This window comes from Oreochromis niloticus, linkage group LG1 (genome assembly GCF_001858045.2).
Source record: "Oreochromis niloticus isolate F11D_XX linkage group LG1, O_niloticus_UMD_NMBU, whole genome shotgun sequence".
Taxonomy (NCBI): domain Eukaryota; kingdom Metazoa; phylum Chordata; class Actinopteri; order Cichliformes; family Cichlidae; genus Oreochromis; species Oreochromis niloticus.
Genome location: NC_031965.2, coordinates 26,151,508 through 26,174,000, shown reverse-complemented (window position 1 = coordinate 26,174,000; position 22,493 = coordinate 26,151,508). Strand labels below are relative to the sequence as shown.

The 22,493-nt window shown below is 40.3% G+C and overlaps 1 protein-coding gene across 3 annotated transcripts; it reads right to left on the bottom strand.

The window, feature by feature from the left end:
• Positions 1 to 1,572: 1,572 nt before the first annotated feature.
• Positions 1,573 to 22,270, bottom strand: ahctf1 (AT hook containing transcription factor 1). Of its 3 annotated transcripts, none has more exons than XM_005458966.4 (40): positions 22,117 to 22,270; positions 19,561 to 19,687; positions 18,553 to 18,703; positions 18,307 to 18,409; positions 18,017 to 18,197; positions 17,613 to 17,820; positions 17,158 to 17,274; positions 16,931 to 17,015; positions 16,621 to 16,771; positions 16,369 to 16,501; positions 16,071 to 16,252; positions 15,851 to 15,912; positions 15,566 to 15,694; positions 15,321 to 15,411; positions 15,035 to 15,124; positions 14,531 to 14,671; positions 13,758 to 13,862; positions 13,283 to 13,379; positions 13,011 to 13,134; positions 12,839 to 12,895; positions 12,210 to 12,356; positions 11,805 to 11,995; positions 11,557 to 11,701; positions 11,276 to 11,407; positions 11,010 to 11,157; positions 10,713 to 10,863; positions 10,492 to 10,599; positions 10,097 to 10,241; positions 9,732 to 9,947; positions 8,847 to 9,534; positions 8,516 to 8,692; positions 8,081 to 8,186; positions 7,086 to 7,207; positions 6,692 to 6,984; positions 4,689 to 6,437; positions 4,118 to 4,391; positions 3,773 to 3,943; positions 3,633 to 3,697; positions 3,269 to 3,354; positions 1,573 to 2,750 (listed from the first exon to the last, which is right to left on the bottom strand). In XM_005458966.4, exons 2-40 carry the CDS (start codon positions 19,679 to 19,681, stop codon positions 2,552 to 2,554), a joined length of 7,641 nt encoding a protein of 2,546 aa, XP_005459023.1. In that variant the 5' UTR covers positions 19,682 to 19,687; positions 22,117 to 22,270; the 3' UTR covers positions 1,573 to 2,551. The 3 variants fall into 3 exon arrangements, with proteins under 3 accessions (XP_005459023.1, XP_005459024.1, XP_019215210.1); XM_005458967.4 differs by having other exon boundaries at positions 21,976 to 22,245; XM_019359665.2 differs by having other exon boundaries at positions 22,085 to 22,245.
• Positions 22,271 to 22,493: the final 223 nt, after the last annotated feature.

Genomic DNA, 22,493 nt, shown 5'->3' with positions numbered 1-22,493 from the left:
ACATTTTATGATCTCTGACTACTCACTAAAATAATGATCATGAGAGTTGTTATGGGTAGAAATATGCTCTTTCTTTTTCTTTTTTTTTACCCTCTCCTAGCCTCTCTCAGCAAGATGGACCAGAAGAGAAAAGGCTGGTTTCACTTTCACCTCATCTACACTATAAATTATAAAAGAGACACAAAAGCCCTGGGGGAGTACACAACACACTTAGATGTTTGTATAAAAGCATGTCTAAGCCTTCTGTGAGATCAAATCTCACAGCAACAGCAAGTGCTGGTGTAAAGATGCCAAAACCATCCCTTTTTTGTTGGGGTGTTGTGGTGGTGAGGGTGTAAAGCTCGACTGACTTCCCACCTCTGAGGGACCACAGGATGTCGCCGGTGTTATTTATGTTTTTATTTTTTTGCTTTCAGGTCCTGTCAGTGGCTGACAGCAGTGTAAACTGACATAAACAGGATTTCTGTTTGTGGTTCTTTCATTCATGCATTCAAAGACACTTTTCGCAAATTGTCTTTCAAAAAAAATTAAATCCAAAATGAGCTGAAGCTACCCTTCTGTTACTTTATCCAAAATGTATATGTGTGTGTTACACTGATACAGACTGAAACTGAAGGGCTGTATCGTAGTGTGTAATACCCATTTCTGCCACAAGATGGTGGAGCAAGCCAGGCAAGACATTTAAAACATGTAAAAATTTTGGGTTGCGGAAGAAAATGTTGATAGGTCTGAAAATCAGTATCAAAACCTAAAAGCACAGTAATGCTACAGTCACACCCAGGAAGACTGTGGTTGGACACTGTGGCGCGACCACGTGCAACCAACATATGAACTTTTCGGCTTTGAAATGGTTGATTTGAAAATGGGGGCCAGGTTAGCAACAGCTTCCGGTCATTTGCTGTGTTCAAAGTGATTTTAGTGCAACCAAACAGAAATCAAAGTACGCCTACTATCAGTTTACAAATGCACGGTGTGAGGCTGGTAAATCTGAGAAGTCAGATCAAATTTGAAAAGGAAAATATGACACCCACACACACACCGATATTTACATTAACGGCTTACATTCAGAAATCAGCCAGAACCTCGTAGACCAAAACAGAAATGGAAAAATTCCTCCATAAACAGTGTGGTAGTTGTTCCAGGATGGTGATTTAACTGCAACATTACAAAGATACTTGGCAACCATCTTATAACCAAACCAGAATACAACAAATTGAGTCAAATCCTCCGTTTGAAGAGACCTGTTGCAGACAAGTTGCTCTGACTGATTGCAACATGCATTTACACATTAGACAGCAGTCATTTGCAAACCCTTCCCAACCTGTCTGAGAACCTGGCTGGCTGCAGTGCACCTTGCAACTAAAAATGGTTCCCAGTGGTTGCAGGTGTTGCATTCCAATCAAGAGAATCAAAGAGGAACCACCGATTTTTCCTGGTCACAAGGAGGCTGACATTCAATTTTTACTCTCTGTCACTGAGCTGCAACATATCTAAAAAAACACCTCTCTGGTAATTCCAAATAGTACCTTTATGTTGGTGAATTGCGCTGAATTGAAAGACGCAACACAAACATTCAAGCTTTGCCATATTTATCAAAGAGCAGTCATCAAAAATAAGACATTCTACGTACATTCATCAGAAAATAGCCTATGTGTCAGATGTTGATTACGATGAATTTAATCAAACCTATTAACATGTCCCAAATCAAGTTTTACATAAGCAAACCATTGTGCAAGTTCGTTTTGTTTTTTAGACAATATACAACACCCCCATAACATTTAACAGTCCAAACGTGCTAACAGTGCTGTCTTTCACAGAATATCTCTTAAATCAAGTTTAATTTAAGACTAGGGCATAGGCAGTATGATTAGATGACCAAATGCATTCAAGAGACAACATAACTGTTTATTATTTATTTATTTATTAACTTTATTTGGAACATAGCAAAAAAAAAGAAAAGACTATATACAAATTTAGCAGTAGAAATGTATCTCCACTGGGTTGGTTGCTTTTCTTCTTAAATAGAAAAAACAGCAGGCCTTGAACTTTTAAAAGTAAAACAACAACAAATTTTAAAAGAATGTAAATAAAACCTCTTTAAATCAGAGGCAAGTTCGTTTCAGTCTCTGGTTGTATTAATGGGAGCCTTTAAAAATCCACAACGATTGCTTTCCCTTGAGTCCTTCTGTGTCGAGAGAATCAGGCCGAGGGCTGCAGCAGAACATCTAGCACAAAATGGCCACAGACGTAAAAGCAAATGAAATAAATTTAGTCAGAGAAGTACATGTAAACTCCAAAAATATAGTCTCTCACACGCTTCTAACCACCAACGTGCTTTGTCCCAAAAATAGATTTTTCTGCCTGCATTGCTTTTTTGATTTCCTCCTAACAGGGAAGTCAATCTTGAATCTGCAGCGCTGTGAGGCTTTTGAGGAAATGCGACCATCTCGAGTTCAGGCATACATTTTTATTTGACAGCTCACAGCTGAGGTGGTTGAAATGTCCATGCGGCCGTCTGAGGTTCACTGGTTAAAAACAGCCGCAAACCTTCCTACAGTTTCTTCCTCCGCGTGACAGGTTTTGTAAAAACTGTGTCCAAGACACGTTTACGTCGAAGGTTCCTGCTGGTGGTCGGCTCCTCTCCCTCTTTAATCCTCCTCAGCGCTCGTGGCATCGAATCGACTGGACTGGGCAGAGGCGAGATCAGTTCGACTTCTGCAATGGGAAGCGGCGCTGCGACAGCTTTGGATCTGGGGGGATGGAAATGTCTGTTAAAATAAAACCTGTCAATATGATGTATAATCCCCTTTAATGCCAACCATATATAGATGTTAAAAAAAAATATACACAGATACAACTGACATACGCATGAATATAAATTAAATAATTTACAATAACAATAATAATAATAATAATAATAATAATAATAATTTATTTTCCTTCTTGATGACCTGTGTACGCAAGTGTTTTTACTTGTTTTGCTAACTCTGTCATTAACACCACCACAGTACAGACGTGTAACAGGAAACCTCAGCCTCAGCCTATTTACTATTTATGAACATTACTTTGTATATATGCAGTATTTCCTGCATCTATCTAGATCTATCTCTCTATATCTATAGCCATCTCTCTATATATATCTTGCTATCTCTCTGTATCTATCTATGATAGATATCTAGATATATCCATCTATATCTATCTATAGTTTCTTTTCATTTTAGGACGCTGTATTTTTACCCGTGTTTCAGTGTAGGATGTAGTTTCTTACTTGGCAGTTCGCTTGTTTGTTTTTCTGCTTTTAGTAGTGCCTGCGTCTTTCTCGACTTCTACATTATCTTCTGAAGACATTTCATCCTGGAAAAAAGAAAAATGGCATCTTCAAAAGATCTTTCATTTCATTCATCATTACTTCTGGTACAACCCTTAGTTATCTAGCTTCTGTAGAGCAGTGGATTAAACTCTTGTGTGTGCTGCGTCCAACGTCCTGGTTCAAAGGCTCATAACTGATAGAATAACTATGACGGGACAGATATATAAAACCAAAATAAACAAACGCAAAGAGGGAAAAAAAGAGATTCGTTATCTTTAGGATAGAAAAACAAATCAAGTGTGAACAAAGTTGAAGTTCCTACCTGCACTTTGACTCTGCTGCGAGTGACAGGTGTCTCACGTTGTTCAGAGGAACCTGCTCTTTGGGCTGACAGACACAACACAGGGTTACAACCATTCACAGATAAATAAATAAATATGAAGAAACTGATGCTCGGCTCACCTCTTGTTCGTCTTCGTGAGGGGGAATAGATGAATGAATTCTCGCCTGGACTGGATTCATCATCCTCAGGTTGTGGGACCAGCCCGTCTTTCCCCGGGGAGTGAACCTGCTCCACTGATGACTTTTTACTCCTCTTGCTCGTTCTCAGCGCCTTCTTAACCATGGCATCATCTGTTTAGGAGGTTACACTTTTAGATCAGTACATTTTGAATTCTGCATGCACGTCATACAAATTAAACCAGCATGTAGTAGAAAAAATTCAGTCCCTTTGTAATCTTCACTAATTTGAACTTGTTGGCATGTACAGCTTCTCCCACACAGTCATATTTTAAGTTAAATTCATACCTTCCTGCTTCTCTTCCTCATCTTTAAGTCTCTTGATAAGGGCATCAGCAACAGGAGTCTTAGAGTCCACTTCCAACGGTGAGTCCAAAAGCGGAAGGTCTTCCTCAGGGTGGTCCCAAAGTTTGCTTCTAGTGGGGCGACGGGAGTTGGTTCGACTTGCATTTCTGGGCGGTTCGGGCTCGTGTAAATCTCCGGTCTCTGTTACGTTTTCAGAAGTCGTCTCTCCTTGTGTCTTTTCTGGACTCTTAGAAAGCGACACAGGAACCAGTTTGATCTGGAAATGTTAAATGTAAAAAATGAACGATGGATGGATTGGGATTGCAACATGTAATATGAAAAAAAATATATAAAAAGGCATGCATGATAACTAGAGGTGAAAATCAAAAATGAAAATAAAAGCATTTCATGAAATATACTTCAAATATTAAGATCATACATGAGTAGCCTATCTGCAAACAACAGATGACGAACATAATCTGTGCAGTTTTGTAGTCCTGGTGTTAAATAAATATAATCTACAAGGTTCAGCATATCAGTTTTACAGATTATAGATAGCTTTCTGAATTCTTACCTGTGGATATACAGTTAGGCTAATCTGGCTTGAGTGTTGAGTTGTCCGGCCAGGGCTAGGAAGTTGCTCTTTGTCTTCTACTTTCTCCAGCACAGTGGACAAAGTCTCTGATGTTTCTGTCTTTGTCCTTCTGGAGCTCCGTCTTACAGGAGAGGCAAACACCTCATCCTGTTCGTATTCTTCTTTCACGATCTCAAGCGGTGTCGCCACCACTTCAGTGCTACTCGTAATCCTTCGGCTGGACCTCCTCGGAGTCTTTACCTGAGATGCTGTGTGTTTGGATGGGGTTGGAGTCTTTGAGCTTGTTCGTCGACTTGGTTTTATTACGTCAACTTCCTCCTCGTGTTTGACTTCATCATCTGCGGCTGTAGAGACCTCACTGCCACTTTGAGTCCGTTGACTGGTCCTTGCTGCAGCCACCCTCTGCGAACGTCTGGATGGAGACGATGCCTTGGAGGTTGACGCAACTGAAGTATTGTTATCCATGACCTTAACCTCTTCGTCCTCTTCTTTCGGAAGCTCTGGCTGTGTTTTGCGGGTACTTCTTCGAGGTGTGCTGGCTGGGACTTTGGTTTCTTTGGCCTGTTTACCTTTCCTAGGTGTACGACTCGGTGACGTAGGGACCAGAATGCTTGTTTTTGTGTCCTCCATTTTCCTGTCGTCCTCTGGCTCATTTGCTTCCTCTGACAGAGGAGAGATAAAAGTTACCATCCTCCCCCTCGTCATCCTCCGTGTTGGAGTGGAAGGAGTCTTCTTCCTCTGAGAGGTAGTAGGCTCTTCTACAGGCTCTTCATCCAGCTCACTGTTTAAGCTCAAAGCCTGCTTTACAGGTTTCTCTTCAACACTTTCATCCGTTCTCGTACTTCCCTCACCCATCTGTTGTGTTTCCTTCTCTGTTTTAATTTCTTCATCTTTTTCCTCATCTGCCTCCATTGAGGATTTGCGGTCCTGCAGCTCCTCTTCTTCCATGACAGGCTCTGTTTCTGCACTAGGGCCATTCTCCTCAGGCTCTTCCCGCTCCTCAGCAGGATTGTGTTTGACCTTTGCTTCCACTGCTACATCAGCAGCTTCAATCTGTGCCAGAAATTCAACAGCTGCAAGACATTCTTCGACTGGAGCTGGGACAGAGACTGAAACGGCAGCAGACTCATGGTCTTCAGTCAACATTACCAACTCTGCAGCCTTCTGCTTTTTAGCATCATCTGACTCTTGGTTTGCTTCAGTAGATTCAGTTTGAAAGTCAGCTTGGAGTTGAACAATTTCTGTGCCATCTATATAGTTCCCATCAACCGTTTCAATCTCTTCTCTTGTATCTTCTTGTGAGGCTTCTTCAGACTGGGGGGTATCCTGGTCCTCTGTGCTCAAAAGAATAACCTCAGGTTTGGCCAAAATTTCATTAGCATCCATAACCTGATACTGAGTCGAAGGGTCACACAATTGCAAATTATTCTCCATAGGCAGTATGCCTGTCCCTTTATCAACATCCTCATCTACATCCAACATCAAGGAGAAACTGCCGTGACTTTCATCTGCCACAACAGTTGGCCGAAGCTCAGGAAGATCCATCTGAGCTCCATCAACCAGGCCGTGCTGTCCCTCCACGAGCTCCACAGGTACCAAAAGGGTGGTAGAAGGTTTGAGCTCCATGTATGACGATCCTTGCTCTACTGCTTCGTCTGGATCCATCATTCCATCATCTGCCCCAAGTCTCACCATAACCACATCGCCCTCTATGTCCTCATCTACCATCTATAAATAAGCAAACACAGAAAGTGAGTTTTCATGGATGATTTCAAGTACAAAATTAAAAAACAAACAAGACATATTCAAACATTTTGTTCTGTCTGGCCAAAATGTAAAAATCCTCAAATGTAAAGTAGCAAATGTGTATAAATATCTAGACATGACTACATTTTTAAAATAATCAAATGAATTTCCACTTTCTCAGATTGTATACTATCTACTGCTTCACACGCAAAATCCTTCAGGCCTACATTTGTTACCTTCATCTCTGCACCCGGGGTGATCAGAGAGAACACAGCAGCCTCCTGCTCCGCTTGTGTTTGCAAGAAGTGTGCGTGGCTCTGCTGTACAAAGGATGGACTGGGTTGGAGGGATGGCAGCTTCTCAGTACCCGGGACCTCCTCAATGATCTCCACCTCACTACCAGAATCTTCTTCTTCCTCTTCCTCCTCCTCCTCATCTTCTTGGTCTGACACTTCCTCCTCATCTTCATCCTCCTCGTCTTCAGACCCAGAGCTAGAAAGGTCTTCGCTGTCGTTGACGCTCACAACAGCTATGAGATATTAAACAGAAGCAGAGAAGAAATTTGTAAAACAGCAATGTAATATTAATAGCACCACTGTTGATGTAAAATGCGTGTACAGTTTTCCTCACAGTGGGAATCGGTGCCAGTTGGCTCTGAGGAGGTTACAGAAGCAGCAGACTTTTGGGTGGTAAACATCGGGGGAGCTTCAGCATCGGCCTGCGTCTCCTCTTCCTCTTTACCTAAAGGCTCACTGAGAGAGAGTGAGAACAACAGCCATTTTTAACTTCTTGAAAACAACAAGACAGAGTTACATAACATCCCACTGTGAAACAAACTCATGCTAGCAGTACAGCGACTGGTAAATAGATTGTGATAGTTCTTGTTCCTTTAGAGCAGTCAAGATTTAATTCTCAAAACCTGGATAAACTACGGCTTTGGTCCTGGAACCAAAACAACAACTCAGTACTTAAGCAAATAAAACAAGTTATGTTCCTAAAAATATTTCCTCCTCCTCTGGTAAAAAACACAGAACTGAATGTTTGAACCAACAACTAAAAATCTAGTATGATCGGTTTTACAGTTAATCTTTATTGTATCGTATCCTTACGGGTTATGTACGGAGGGGTTTAAGGGCCACATCAAGAAAAAAATATATCATTGATCATTTTGAGAATAAAGTTGAAATATGCAAACTGCCATGTTTGCTACAACCGCTACAAAATTGTTTGTTTAGAGCATTTAGTGAAACAAATTGATCAGCCGTCTTGTGATACAACATACATCCTCTTTATTGCACGAGGGTGTAACCGTCGCTAACCTCACACCTGTCCACTACGAATCCACTCTTTCAAGTTTGTGTTTTTTCGTCTGCACCATCTTTTCAGGGTCCTTATACCGATCACCACACTGTGTTAATGTGCTAAGAGAGACATCATTTCCTTCCTTGTCACTAAAACCGATTCTGAAGTACGATTTCACTAACTCAGAGCCTATAGCAATTTTAATTACAATCTCAGAATTTTGACTTTATTCTCAAAATGATCGATATTCATTTTCTTAATGTGACCCTAATTACTCCTTCGTAACTATGAGTAAAAACGACTCTCTTGTTTCTGGCGTTTACCTGTTGAAGGAAGGCTGGTTCTCTGATGTATTGTGGATTGCTGAGCGGGTGAGTGGAGGAGACAGATCGCTACCAAACAGATGCCTCTGAACAAACTCTGTCAGATCTGATGGAAGGAAAAACAGCAACTTTATTAAACTTAAAAAAAAAACAACAACACAAAAACACAGTAATCACCATCATTACCATGTAGTTGCCCAAGAAAAAAAATCATTATTCAATATAATAAAAATCTGGAATCTTAAGTACTTTAATTTGAAAACATTTGGTTGAAACCAAGAGATCATAGTAATTAGTATGTCTAACAAGTTTTAGAAGACTTTCTTCACAGCTTTTACCACCTCGAGTATCATGAATCCTTACAGTCTAATCAAAGGTGGTAAAATCGTTTAACTTCATCAGTTACAATATAGATTAATAAGTTGAAAGGTGGACCTGTTGATTGTTCCAGATCTGCCTCTTCACTTGTCGTTTCAGTTACTCCAGGAGGTTCAGCATGCTCGCTGAACTCTGTGGCCTCTGATTGGACATCCTGGCCCTCGTCTTTAACTGGGAGATCTTGAGATTCAGCCTCAGTGCTAGAGTCTGCGCTCTCAGTTCCCTGGTTACCATCTAGTAGAATACATGTCTTGTCAAGCAATGTTGAGAGAGAAGTATTGCCAAACGTATTTTCACAATCATGAGCACAGCAAACGATTTTGGATTTCGGCGCTCCAACCATCAGCTCTGAAAAAGCAAACTATAAAAATAAATAATAATAAATTACCTTGAAGATGAGTAGATGTCTCATTTTGGTCATCGATGGCAGCGTCTTGCTTGGTGCTTGACTCAACGTCCTGATCATCTTCTTTTTTAGACTGAATTCCTTCCTCAGTTTTAGCCTCCTGGTCAAGATCAACTTCCATCACATCCTCTGGTGTATTTTCCTCAGTCACATCATCTTCTTCCTTTTCTGAATCCTCTGATGTCAGAGGAAGGGTTTGCTCAGTTGCTGGTGAGGCCATTACCTCGGCTGTTGCCACGGGTTCTTTTTCAGCCAAAAATTTAACATTCACAGTCACTACATCATCGTCATCATTTTTCTCTGTACTGACATGTCCATCCTTTTCTTCATTGTCTATTGAAAGAGGAGCATCAAAATACTCTAGAGTGGTGTCTGTTGACCTAACAGATGTCGTGCTGGTGTCAAGGTTAAAGCTAAGATGTGTTTGTGTTGCATCCGATTGTTTTTCTTCTGCAGTGCCTTCATTAGTGGAGGATAACTCGCTCTCGGAGCGTTTCAGCTGTGGAGAGAGAATTCCACCTTCTGGAGGCGAGAATTTTACACGTGGTTGTTCCCCTTCCTCATCTCCATCTTCTTCCTCTTCAGCAGGCTGTAATGACCAGGTCTTACGCGTAGCCTTGGACAGTGCTGAGCTTCTGGTCAGCCGACTAATCTCACTGTCTGCTGCCATCTACAGAAAAAAACAGATGATTGGAAGACGCAGTTTATTTGTTAGACCGTCATAATCCATAATTAGCTTTTTTCTTGTTTAAGATAATACAGGTGGCTCCCCTTTTAACATATTCTGCCAAAATTAGCTGCAACCTCACAAATGAAAAACAGAGTGGAGGCGGGTTCTGTGTGTTCCACGTGTGCTTTTTTTCTTACCCCATTAGTCCATCGGATGGCCTTCTCAACTTCCGGGGATTCTGACTCTTCAATAAAGGTGATACGGTTCTCTTTGCTGCGGATAGGAGGTGTAATGGAGCGACCTGGTGAAGCAGAAGGCGTGGCAACGGGTGTGGGCCTCAGGCTGCTGCGCAGGATGGACTGGGGAGTGAAGGCTGAGAAGACTGGGCCAGAAGCAGCCAGGGCCCGGGCCCGCTGACGGGGAAAACACATGAAAAGTGTGAGTAACAAAATACTGAAGGTACTCCACAGTATTATCATAAACTATTAAACATCACGAAAAGCATAGAAAATATGAATACCAGATTACGTCACAACAATTAATTCTACATTCATCTACTGACCTTGACAACCTGAGGTGTTTGCAGCAAACAGAGTTCAGGTGCTTTGCTAACACTCTTGGGTGAAACCCAGGCACTGGGAGGTCTGGGAGGGCTGAGAAGAGGCCGAGGTGTTTGACAGGAAGGATGAACCACCAAATCAATCAGCCTGGGCAAGAATGAAGGAGGAGGAGGAACACAAACATGAATTTAAGATACTGTCTTACCAACACTTAACATTCAGTACTATAAACAGATATTTTAATATGTATACAACATATTATAATATTAACATCTTTATAAAATAAGAAATGAAAAAATAAATTAGAAAGTCAGCTTTGTGCCAGATGGACAAACACGTCAAGTTGATATCGATGATTCCCCTTCACGATTGGTAAAATGTACGATGTAAGATGTACCTTGACTTTCGTTTGGAGGTCATGGTGATCGGAGTTCCAAGGAATGGTTCAGGAAGGCCAACGGAGGATGGCTTAGAGCTAGAGCTAGGAACCTCAGCTGCCCTGGGGCTGGATAATATGACCAGGCAACAATTTGCAATAAGTAAATTAAATAAATCAAAATGCAAAAGAAAAAATTGAGAAGTTAATTTCAAGATGCAATTTTGGTATTTTATGTTCACCTGTTGGCAGGAGAGCACTGTGGTGAAGCTCCTTTGCCTAACCACACTTCTTCAATCTTGGTCAAGACATTGTTGATAAAACCAGCTCTGGACATTATCTTCTCATTAGCAGTGCGCTTGGTGATGGTTGACAGTGGCTGTGGCCGGGACACTGGGACAGAGAAAGAAAAAACATTGTGCATTTGCTGAATAACCCTCTTCAGGATTATTATGATACTCTGTAAATGCTTCAACACACTCCTGTGAAAACAGGTTTCCACTGAGGTGAACTGCTACAAACATGAAGCGTCTCATTACCTTCTCTGTGGATGGTGTTGGGATGTTGGTAGGGCTTGGCTCTCTCCATTGCCAGTTTCCTCTGAACTCTCGGCAAAACTTTGCCATACAGGTCCAGGATGGTGTTCCTGGTGTTGGATCGCTCTTTAAGCTTTGGGTCTCGTTCGTTCTATGATTAAAAAACAAAAGCACAAACAAGAGAACATAGTTATAAAAAGCTTATTTCTATATAAACCATTAGAATTTCTACCATTTCCGTTTTATTAGCCTCTATATGTCAAACATACCACTAAGTTCATTCTCAGGGTGTGGTTGAGCTGCAGAGCAGGAATGTAGTTTGCTTGCTGAAGGTAGTGAACCATCAGTAGTTCTCTGTTCTGGAGACCGCCTGTCCCCTGGAGAAACTTCTCCAAACATTCCTAAAACACAAACCAATAACCAGGGATTTAAGCAATAATTTTATAATACAACGGTGAAACAATTACAATGTAATAAAAATAAATAAATAAGAAAACAAATCAGAAATCTCACAACCAATTTTTTATCAGTGCTTTCACCATTTCTCTACCTGTTCATTGAGGCCCAGGGGCAGCTTGAGGAGCTCCTTGATGAGGCCCAACTCCTGGCAGCTTTCATACAGGAAACCGAGCAGCTCAGTCATGTTGAGGCGATTAGAGTGCTGCCGGAGGAGGTACCATGCTTCTATGAGACACCTGGAGGGAGGGCAAACAGGTTGGTTAATGAAGATCACGCAGCTGCTGTATACTTGTAAAGAGATTAAATGAATAAATAAATACTTTAATGCATTAAACGTACCTGTTGTGCAACAGCACAGACAGGCAAAGCTTGGCCTGTGAAGTGTTGGAAACTGCAGGTTTTGTGACATGGAAGTATCGTAGAGCCACTGACTGTTGGCCCTGGCACATCAGCGCTTGCAGAACGCGCTCATGCTGCCACTCAAAGTGAAACTGAGAAGCAGCTGGGTGCAAAAGAAGCTCAAACGAACTCTGATGAGGAAAAAAGAAGAAATGAACATTACACTTACTGAAGGATAAACATCAGAAAAAAATTAATTTGAAAAAACCTGTCATATCATGAGGCCTGATTACACATGCATCTCTCTGAGGTAGTAAAGGCCTTTTCACATAGGACGCAGCATGCAAACCCATTCTTTTCTATTGCTTACGCTGCATAATAACAGTTTCCAATCAATGCTTTTACCTGATGGTCATGATGGTCCAGTAGCCAGAGGCCTTGTACTAGTTTGATGAGTCCAATAGGGATGGCAAAAGCTGTGGGGAAAGACTCCACTGATGCGCCGTCCTTATTGGGGAAGGAGTACATGACATCTAACAAGAGGTAAATCACCTGGAACAACAGGTCAAGGCTCATACAAGCAAAAGGAATCAAGTTAATATAGTGATCACAGCATGTGTACGTTCCCCCAGCTTCTAGATGTGTTGATGAAATATACCATATAAACTACCTGGGATAGCAGGATTATCAACATCAATATAGCCACTGGGAATTATTTTTATAAATCGCTCAAATCCTTAGAAACTATATATATTATTTGTAATGGCTGATCTCAAAATTAACTGGAACATTAGGTCTACATGATGTGTATGTTGTTTGTAAATACATTTTTAGTGCATTGGCACTTTAGGGTCACTGGAATGTATGTCTGTATGTTAATATTTATATCACGCTTACAGCTGACTGACTAAATGACTTAAGTTAATGGACTAAAAATAATCACTAACAATCTAACAGTTGTGTATGTAGTGTTAAAATGCATACATGCTGAAGATATATGATTCTGTAAACAGACAGTACGAGTTGAAGGATACAATCGCATGTTTTGCAGCCTCATCAATGTTGTCCAGCAGATATATGTCAAGCAAGGCCTGCAAATTACACAATTGAGAATCTTTAAAAAAAATTATACAAGCATATTAATTAATAAGTATTGTTTGTTTAAAAATAAAATGAATTAAGTAAAATATAGATTTAAATTCTTACATGCAGCGTAGGTGGTGGGTATTGCCCCGTTCCACCTTCATCCCTTTTCCACAGGTTCGTCAAGCGTTCGCCACACTGGCCAACTAAACCGTCAATCATCAGGCAGTCTGCGCACCACTTGCCCCTGAGAAAACAACACGTGGTAAGCATAATCAAAGGAAAAAAGGAGACAACTCGTAAACCTGGAACGGGCACATCTCAGATGTTTGCGTTTGTTATAAAGGAGGCCTAGATTTTAATGCATGTACACCTGAACTCCTTTTGTTACTCACTTGGCCAACCTGGTCAGCTCCTCCCTGCGTATGGTGTAATAGTTGCTGATGACTGAGTGAGTATAGAAAGGCCTGGAAATCTGAAGAGCATCATCATCTAGTAGAGTAACGAGAAAAAAAATATAAAAGTAAATACAGCAATAATGGAAATTTTTATAGTCATTGGAAAAAATTTAGAACTAAAGTTCAAATAAACAAACTATTAAAGACATGTGGACTAGTTACTCCAAGGACCTAGTCCTCCTTGTTTGCTTAAATAAACCAGGGGTTAGTTATAACTGACATGAATGTTTCTTTGTAAAAAACAAAACAGTCGTTTTTTTAAGTGCTCTTATCTTTATTATATTCACTTATTTAGTGACACATTGTTAATTGGTCTTAAATATGTTTCTCTTGAAAAATATATGCTTTTCCATTTTTACTTCGGGGTTTCATTTGATACATTTTCAGATTACGTATGACAGCATCACTTTACCTGAACCCTCAGGGAGCAAGCCAGTACGACAGAACCAAAGGACCACCTGAGCATACTTGGAGATGAGACTGGACACCATATTCTTGTTCATTAAACCCACCAGACCTGAAACAAGAACATAAATGAATGTCAGTGACAAATGAGCTCATGATCCATGACAATTCACGGTTTATTACAAAGCGTAAAGTATGGAAACAAAGTGTTGTTCATGGTGATGTCGTCACTAGTTGGCTCTATTTCACAAGCTAATGAAAATCAATATCCCATCCATCCATTCTCTTCTTTGGATCAAAAATGCAGGTCACATTCAGGACAAAGTAATGTCACTTCATCAAAACAACAACTGTGTGTCAAAAGGCTTTGACAAATCAATAAAAAGAACTGCAGGCATTTTTTGCAGTCCATTAAATAATGTTGTTGACCACTTTAACGGCAACAGTTATTCTACTCTAGATATGGACCTGTAGTCATGGACAAAGTCAAAGATTCACTAAAATCTGATCAACACTCCAGGAGGAGTAGCAATTCTTGTGGATGGATGGAGACTTTTAAGGTACAGTGCTCATTGGACCTTCGGCCAGATGAGCTAACCAATCAAAATACACAAATGGCTAAACTTCATAAAAGCTTTCTAAACAAATCTAATCAAAGGATATTGCATTACAACTTAAAAGTACCAATAAGCACTATGTGTTGACGTGTCAGTTAAAGCACTTTCAACAACACGACAGCAAAATATAAAAGTTGTACATGCAACTGTGTGGACAGGGCACCTTTTTGTGTGAGCTCCTGAGCTTCACTGAGCAGACAGTGGAAAATGGCACTGAGGTTACTCAGCAGTCTTTGAGTGTGCTGCAGCAGCTGCATGGTCTGAGGGTCTGTGAAGTTAGATGAGCTGTCAAACAGCGGTGAACCTGCAGAGGATCACATAAATGGATCCATTAAAAATACATTTGCAAACAAAAGCACAGGAATGTAAAATAATAGGTATGTATATATATTTTCGTTCATTCACAAATAATGTAAAATTCTGACAAGGAATAGAGCAAACGTATCTAATGAAAGGTGCTGCACAGATGGGTTATGCAAACATATGAAATCAAATCTATTCAAATGTATTAAAGGGAATGGAGAAGATTTATGCACATGTAGTTTTAGTTTATCACTAGTACAGATTGAAGGTTGAGAAGGTTTTTGAAACGTAGTTAAACATCCGGTGTGTAAAAGTAACTTTCTAATTTAATAGAACATGTTAAAAAAATAAAAATAAATCATACAGATGCCATCCAGTTCCTCCTTGGTCTGAACTACTTTGTTCCAGGCCCAATCCAGGATGTAGCGCAGATTCAATGCAGAGCCTGGTTGTTCTGTTGAAGGAGAAGAGAATTTGGAGGAGTTAACATCAATATAGGTGGTTACAATTTGTACAGAGAAGAGTTTAGCAGAGATTTAATAGAACATACAGGTATGCAACATGTAAATGTATCTTTGTGAATTACTATCATGTATGCAGTGAAACTGGGTGACATGAGCAGTTTAAATAAATCTTATTTTTAGTTGTACCTTCTGCAGTCCACTGCTTAATACAACCAGTTATCAGTCCCAATGAACTAGTCTCCACCGCTGTTGACAAGATGGCATCAAGCTGCTCTTCCTGAAGAACAAAGATGAGAATACAAATGAATAAAAAAAAAAAAGAATGAATATTTCACTTATAAATTTTTAAGAAAATCTTCTTTCAAATAATCTATACAAAAAGAGGAAGTAAAAAAGTGGGGTCCACGTGACTCTGACAAGTCTGCATGTACCTGAGACAGGCTGGATGGCTGGGTGTCAGCCAGACGGGATGAAAGTAGGCCGGACATAAGGCAGTGAGAGTAGCTAGTGGAGATGATGTCACTGGAACAAGGAGCAGCTTTCTTCAAAAAACCCAGGGTCTGGTTTTAATGACAAAAATGAAATGATTGTGGGTTTAAGATAAGTTTAAACTTCAATGTATGGCTACATATTTAAGAGAGAGAGAGAGAGAAAGAAAGAGAGAAAACAAACAACACCAACAAAAAAACAATGAGGTGAAACAACAAGAAACTTACCTCTTTCTGATACCCAGAGCATGTTAAGTGCACAATTCCAGAGTTGAGCAAACAAGTAGCATCTGAAATGGAAGAAAGGAAGAAGAGAGAGGGAGAAAAGCAAACCAAACTTAATTATCATATTATAATTCAAAAAGAAGCATTTTAGAGGCTAATACAAGCTTACATTTTTGTATGTTTCCAAGTCAAGGCTGTGGTGCATGTGTTGTGTTAAACCTACCAAAGTTATAAGTGGTGGGGTTAAAGTACTGTTCTGGTGGAGGGCAAGTGAAGGGAAGGCCCCTGCTCAAGCTGCGCTCATGCACCACCACATCTAGGAAGACATGTGGAGACACCATCTGCACCACTGGATCCAGAGACCAAGCAGCAAGGTATGGACACATCTGCAGAGACTCTCCCGTTCTGCCATAAAACAACAAGTACAAAAAGGCATTACATTAATATACTAAACTAAAACATGCATAAAATAAAAAATGAAAACACAACAACAAATGTTTTAAAATCAGTTTCCATTGTACCTTAAAGAGTCTGGCATTTGTGCGTGATACCAGCGGTTGATGTCAAAAACCCCGATGTAGGTTGACAGACTTCCTTGGCCGTAGGCCTTGACTTGCCAGGTAAAGATGGACACACTGGTGTCTGGAGAGGCAACTAGAAAGGGAAAGAACAGAGGATAGAAGGAAAGTGTGGTGTGAAGTGATTGAAGAAAGTAATAAAGACAATAACATTTAGATATGCTGTGTAAAGAAGGGTTCAATGCTTTTAAATACCTTCATTCATGCTGTCGTCCCTGTCAGGATGAGGTCTGAATTTCTCAATAGTCTGGCAACTCAGCAGGCGGGTGTTTGTGGCCTGTGCCCGGAGAGGGAAAGCCGTGCCACTTAAATCCTGACTGTAACGTTCCTCACAGTACTCGAGACCCTGTGTGAGTGTAAGATAAAAAAAAATGTTTTAAAAAAAGGATGTAACAGTCATTAATAGTAAGTAAGAGGAATACACTGTGCATTTGCTGGGATCTGCCCAGTGTAGGATTCACTATTTGAAATTAATATACATTTATTTCTTATATGCAATACAGACCTCATAGAGGATCTTTCCAGAAGTTAAACACTTTCTTTCACTGAAGGCCAACTGAAGCAAGCGCAGGGTGACCACGTCTCCCTCACTGTGTGGGAGTAAAAGGATGCAGAGGAAAATAAGAACTTGAAATAAACACAAACAAACACACGCACACACACAGTCTGGCTGGAAGCAGTTCTTGAAAATACTTGTTTGGAAACTAAACCAGAATTAAAGGCAAAACTTACAGATCCTGCGAAGACTGGACCGCCCAGAGGTAGCAGCAGTTCCTGGGGTCGTTCTCTGGCTCCTGGAAAGTGAAGGCATATACAGGCACCCTGCCACCCTCCAACTGTGAGTGGTATCTGCAATAAACAGTGGAAGAAAGGGAAAAAATATAGAGAGCTGCTATACATGCTATTCTTACTGTTTTGACTCTAGTGGGAACTACAATTTGCAAAATAAACACTAAGGTGTATTCAATAAGAACTCAAATTGGTGTTTCTCATCATGAGATAAGTGTTTCCTCAGGTCACAGATCAAAACAGCAAAGGGACACCGTCACACATAACTCTATATATAACCACTACTGCTGAGGATTACAAGTTTAAGCCACTTTCACATTGGTTTCAGGAGCCTGAAACTATGTCCATCTTTTACACAAAGTCTACAGATGGAAGTCGGCAGAAACACAAGCACTCACTCCTTCTTTAAAGTCTTCATGTTCCACAGCTGTAAGTATCCATCAGAAAATCCTACTGCCAGGTGGTTGGTCCTGGAGATGTACTGCAGAGCTGTGGCTCCAACTCCACTGGGTCCATTCAACTGGAGACAAAGATGTCTGCCCTCTCTTGTGCTGACTTCTCTTAGCTTGGGGATCTCTGCAGGAGATTTAGTCACTACCTGCAGGTCTGCAAACAGAATAAATATAAAGGGAGAGATTCTTTTAGAAAAAAAAGTACAATCTATAGGTGCCAGAATATGTTTGCATACAATGAAAAGGTGAAATAGGAAAAAAAACAGCTTCCAGTAAAGGAACAGAAAGTACAGAGATCCATAAAAGTATGAAAGCATACTACACATCACTTCCTCATTGAAATTTCTCACCTGAAGCGTCAAGTTCACTTTGGTTGCAGGAAAGATCATCGAGACAGAGGTCCACAAGGAGAACGTGACCGAGATCCGTTACTACGGCTGCAATTCCAAAGAACCAGCGCAAACCCTGGTGAAGGTGTTGTGTTGACGTGCTTGCTCCGCCATAGCTCACTAATGGCTCAATAGCTGTGATCTAGATGCAAGAGAGTTTTAGAAAAGAAAAATAGAAAATGTTCAAGTTAACTAAAGTTCTAGAAACTTGAGTCTAAATGTTAAAATAGTAAAAACTACAGTCAACCCACTCTGCCTGGTATGACAACAGCCTTCACCACTCTTGACAGTCCCAAGTCATAAAGACACAGCACGCTGCCTTCTGTTTCCTCCAAGCCAACCAGCAAACCAGACCTGTTAAAATTAACCACCAGAGGACTTAACATTTGCACTGTCATTACTTTTATTATGTATCCACTTCATAGTGAACTTTCACTGATTACATCCACATCCAAATGAGCCAAATAAATCATGAATGAATGAAATGAAGCCCGAACCGTTTGAGCCAGCTGAAGTCTCTGGCGGCAAGGACATTGGGTGGGTGCTCCCCTCCACCACTGAAGCAGTATGCAGACAGCCGTTCTCCTGTCACTGCATGGACAACCTCCAAATGGGGTCCACAGGCCAGCCAGGCCAACCCGCTGCGACCTTCATACACAGACAAGGGCATAAAAATATAAAGTTAAAAGCTGCAGGTCTTTGTGCAGTTTAAGCTGAAAACTAGCCTTGTGATGATAAAGCAGGAAATTACTACAAAAAAATAACAAAAGCCTTTAAGAAAAACCCAATTATGTTAGATTTTGAGGTGATTTTCTTCCTCCCTTTTAATTACCCAATGTTGCAACATCAGCAACTTATTTACACGGTAAAAGAATTATGTGAAGCAAAATAATTAACATAAAAATACTAAAAACAACAGAAGAAATTAAAACATATGTGTGTGTATGAACGGATTTTTATATTTAAGAAACAATCAGCTTTAACATCTGGATTGCTGTCTGCCCTAATTTTATGGTGTTGCAAGTTCTTGAAGTTCTTATTGTCCTGCAAAGCGGAAGTTTGGTTCATGAACGCAAGCCTGAAAAGATGAGTTACCATTTGCACTTCCATTCATAACTTATCTGCTCTTTTATTTGTTTGAAAGAACATACTGAAATTCTTTTCAAACCAGAAGTCCATCCAATAGTAAAGTCTGTCAAAGTCAAAGGTCAGACAATATATACCGAATGTCCTAAACATGCACAGTAAGTAGTGACTTGGAAAAAAAGAGAAAAATGTTTTTCCTGATGTCAGACTGTCAAAAACCAAGTAACTCATCAGATTTATTTTCACTTATTATTTATTGATTCTTTTCCCACCTGGGTGATATAGTTTCAATAGTTTATTAAATAACATGTTTTCATATGAGGGTGATGGTATTGTATTTCATATCCTTTATTTGCTTAGAAATAAGAGAGAAAAAAAAAAACAGTTAAATGCTTAAAATAATGATGAAATATTCTTACCAACAGTAAAACTCCCATGAAGAACAGAATCTAGCGTAATCTCATCTTCCCCCAGAGCGTCTACAGTCACTCCTGAGAAAGGCAGCAAGCTGCTGGTGACTTGTGCAGTCAGGTCATGCATTGTTCACTGCATAAACATAAAAAGGAAATAAATAAATGTTAAAAAGATTCTTTTATTTACATTTCACCCAATATTTTGGCCAAATATGATAAAACTATTATTAGAATTTTTTTTGGCAGCTTATAAAAAGAGCAGAACCAAAAGGAAAATTATAAAACCAATTTTGTTAAGTTGGGTTGCATTTACAGAAAAATGATAGACATTTTATTTTTCAAAGGGGAAAGACATAAAATGCACATGTTTATGTCAAATAAGGAAACAAACTCAGGCTTGATTTTGTATGTATTCATCTCCCACGGGCCCATTCTGAGCCAATAAAAACCCTGTCAATAGTCAAAAACATCTATTTCCCTCCTTCCACATTACCCTAGCCAAGCTATTTGCTCATTAAGTAAACACAAGCAAATTAAAACAAAATACAAGTCCTCCTGAACCCTTACTAATCCCTAAAACCACTTTGGGGTTTATGTGCTTGACCAGGTTTCTACACAAAAGAGGTCTTTCTTTCAAAACACTGCCTGCGCCCCCTCAGTTGTCAGGAAGCATGCTGTCAGCAAACTTTTGGACAGCTGGGGCTGAGAATGGGCTTGCTTTCCAATCCACAACGCGTGGCATACAGCTGCACATCTGTTAGCACATTCTTCTCACAGTGAGATGAGGAGTAAAGCGCTATTACAATAATCGAGTAGCCAACCTGCTCAAGTGGCATTTTTTTCCTGTTCATAATAACTGACACTACCAAAACATGTAAATTCACAGGTCTACATCAACAGCACTGTAAACTAGAGATGTCAAGGTCATTTTATGTTGTGGTTCACAAGCTGTATACTCCAATTTTCCCTACATAGGGCAGACCACTCCTAAAACTTTACTCATGTAAGATTTTTTTAAATGTTTATTTCATTTTATTACCATGACTAACACAAGTACGCTCATGTTTATGCCGTCGACTGGCCTCGTCATTGCACTAGTGCTCCACTAAGATAGCATTATCTGCGTCTGTTGTGTATACAGTGCTGACAAAAAATTAGTCTGTCACGTTCAGTTTGCAAAATAGTACCCAATACCGCCCCCTGTGGCCACACAAGGAAACACATTGCATTCAAGTGAACTCCCGCGCAACATGCCTGTAGTCCAGCAGCCACATGCCAGGGCATGAGTTTGAACACACAGATATAACATTTACAAAATAATAAATATATATTCTCTGTCGGAGGCAAATGTTTTTTAGAACAACAAAACACTGTTGAAGCGCACTTATAGCTTAAACAAGCAAACATATAGCGATCACGTGTGTCAACATTTGTCAAGTCTTTGTGACACCTATATGCATTTCTACCATTTGCAACTTTCTACAAGACAGAACATGTACATATAGCGAGGCTGAAAAATGTGAGACAACATGAAAACATTATATAGCTCCATAAACCACAGTAACCGGCTCATGTTGTCTGGATCGTTAGCGTCTACATAGTGCCAAAACAGTTGTTTACATTGTTAAGTAACGCACAATGGTGATAAAAATTTAAAGATAAATGAAACAATGCAAGTGTTATCTAGTGCTGAACAATAGGTAGTAGCCTTGATACACTCTTACATTAGCAGGTTACCGAGTTAGCTTGCAAGGTCATGCAGGATTACAGTTTATTCAATTTCACCGTCAAAGTTAAGAAAGCTAACTCTAAGGGTAGCCATCTGCATAACTAAGTATTTGAAAGTTGTTACCATTTCATGTAGACTATCAGGTTTGTGCTACAACAAGTCAACTACATCGGTGACTGAAACTAAACCCATCAAGTTTTAACCACTAGTCGAAGGTAAAGTAAGGGTGGCTAGCTAAACTAGCCCGAGGTACAGCAATACTTTCGCTAACGCAGCTAACTTTCTGCTAGCAGTGTGCATCTAACTTGCGGTATGTTTGTTTTTTCCACCCCAGCTAATAACCATAACTGGCATTTATCATTGTTGACATCTTAGTAAAACCACAGCCCTGTCAGCGACGAGTCTTGTTTTACTTGAATCTGAGCATATAGGTGGACTGATGTCATTTTGGTGGTTTAGCTTCAGTTAAAACGTAACGCCAGGCAACGCAGTTAGCGTGTAGCTTCTGGCAGCACCGCAGCAGAGTTAGTTTCTGTCTAACACAAGTGACGCCCGCATTGTGAATCTGTGTGGGGATTTACTCGGCATAAACTCATTTAGCGAGCCGAGCTAGCCCGGTTACATCTTTCCAAGCTGACCTGGAAAACGTGAGGCAATGTGCCGCTAGCTTTTGCTACCAACGTTTACACTACCTGGGCGAGAATGTTGACGGCTTTATCAGAGCCACAATTGGTTCGTTTTCCTTTATAATTATCTCGATTCCTTTCTTCCTCTGTCATAATCCGTTGCTTTTTAAAGTACCTCTCCTACCGATAGCCCTCTAGGAGATTCACCTGACAAACAAGCACGAAAGGATCCTCTGACTTCAGGCTCCAACAACGCAGAGCGCCATTTCCACAGTCGAAAAGTGCTCTGACGCATTTCTTCCTCGCCGTGGTTCCGACAGAATAGACACACATCGAGGACGCACTGCTGCCCCCCTCAGTCTGGGCATTGCTTCTGTTTGAACAATAGAAACTAAAACAGGAAAGTCAAATGACTTTGCAATATCAAACTTCTTCTTTTTCTTTTTTTTATCTGCTCCCTTCAGGGGTTAACACACGGATCATCTGCCGTGTGGTGAAAATGCTCCAATGCTGGGCAGACAGGCAAAGCAACAGCTCCATAATAAGTTAAGCTCCAAGGAAAGGTAGTGAAGATACATGATTTT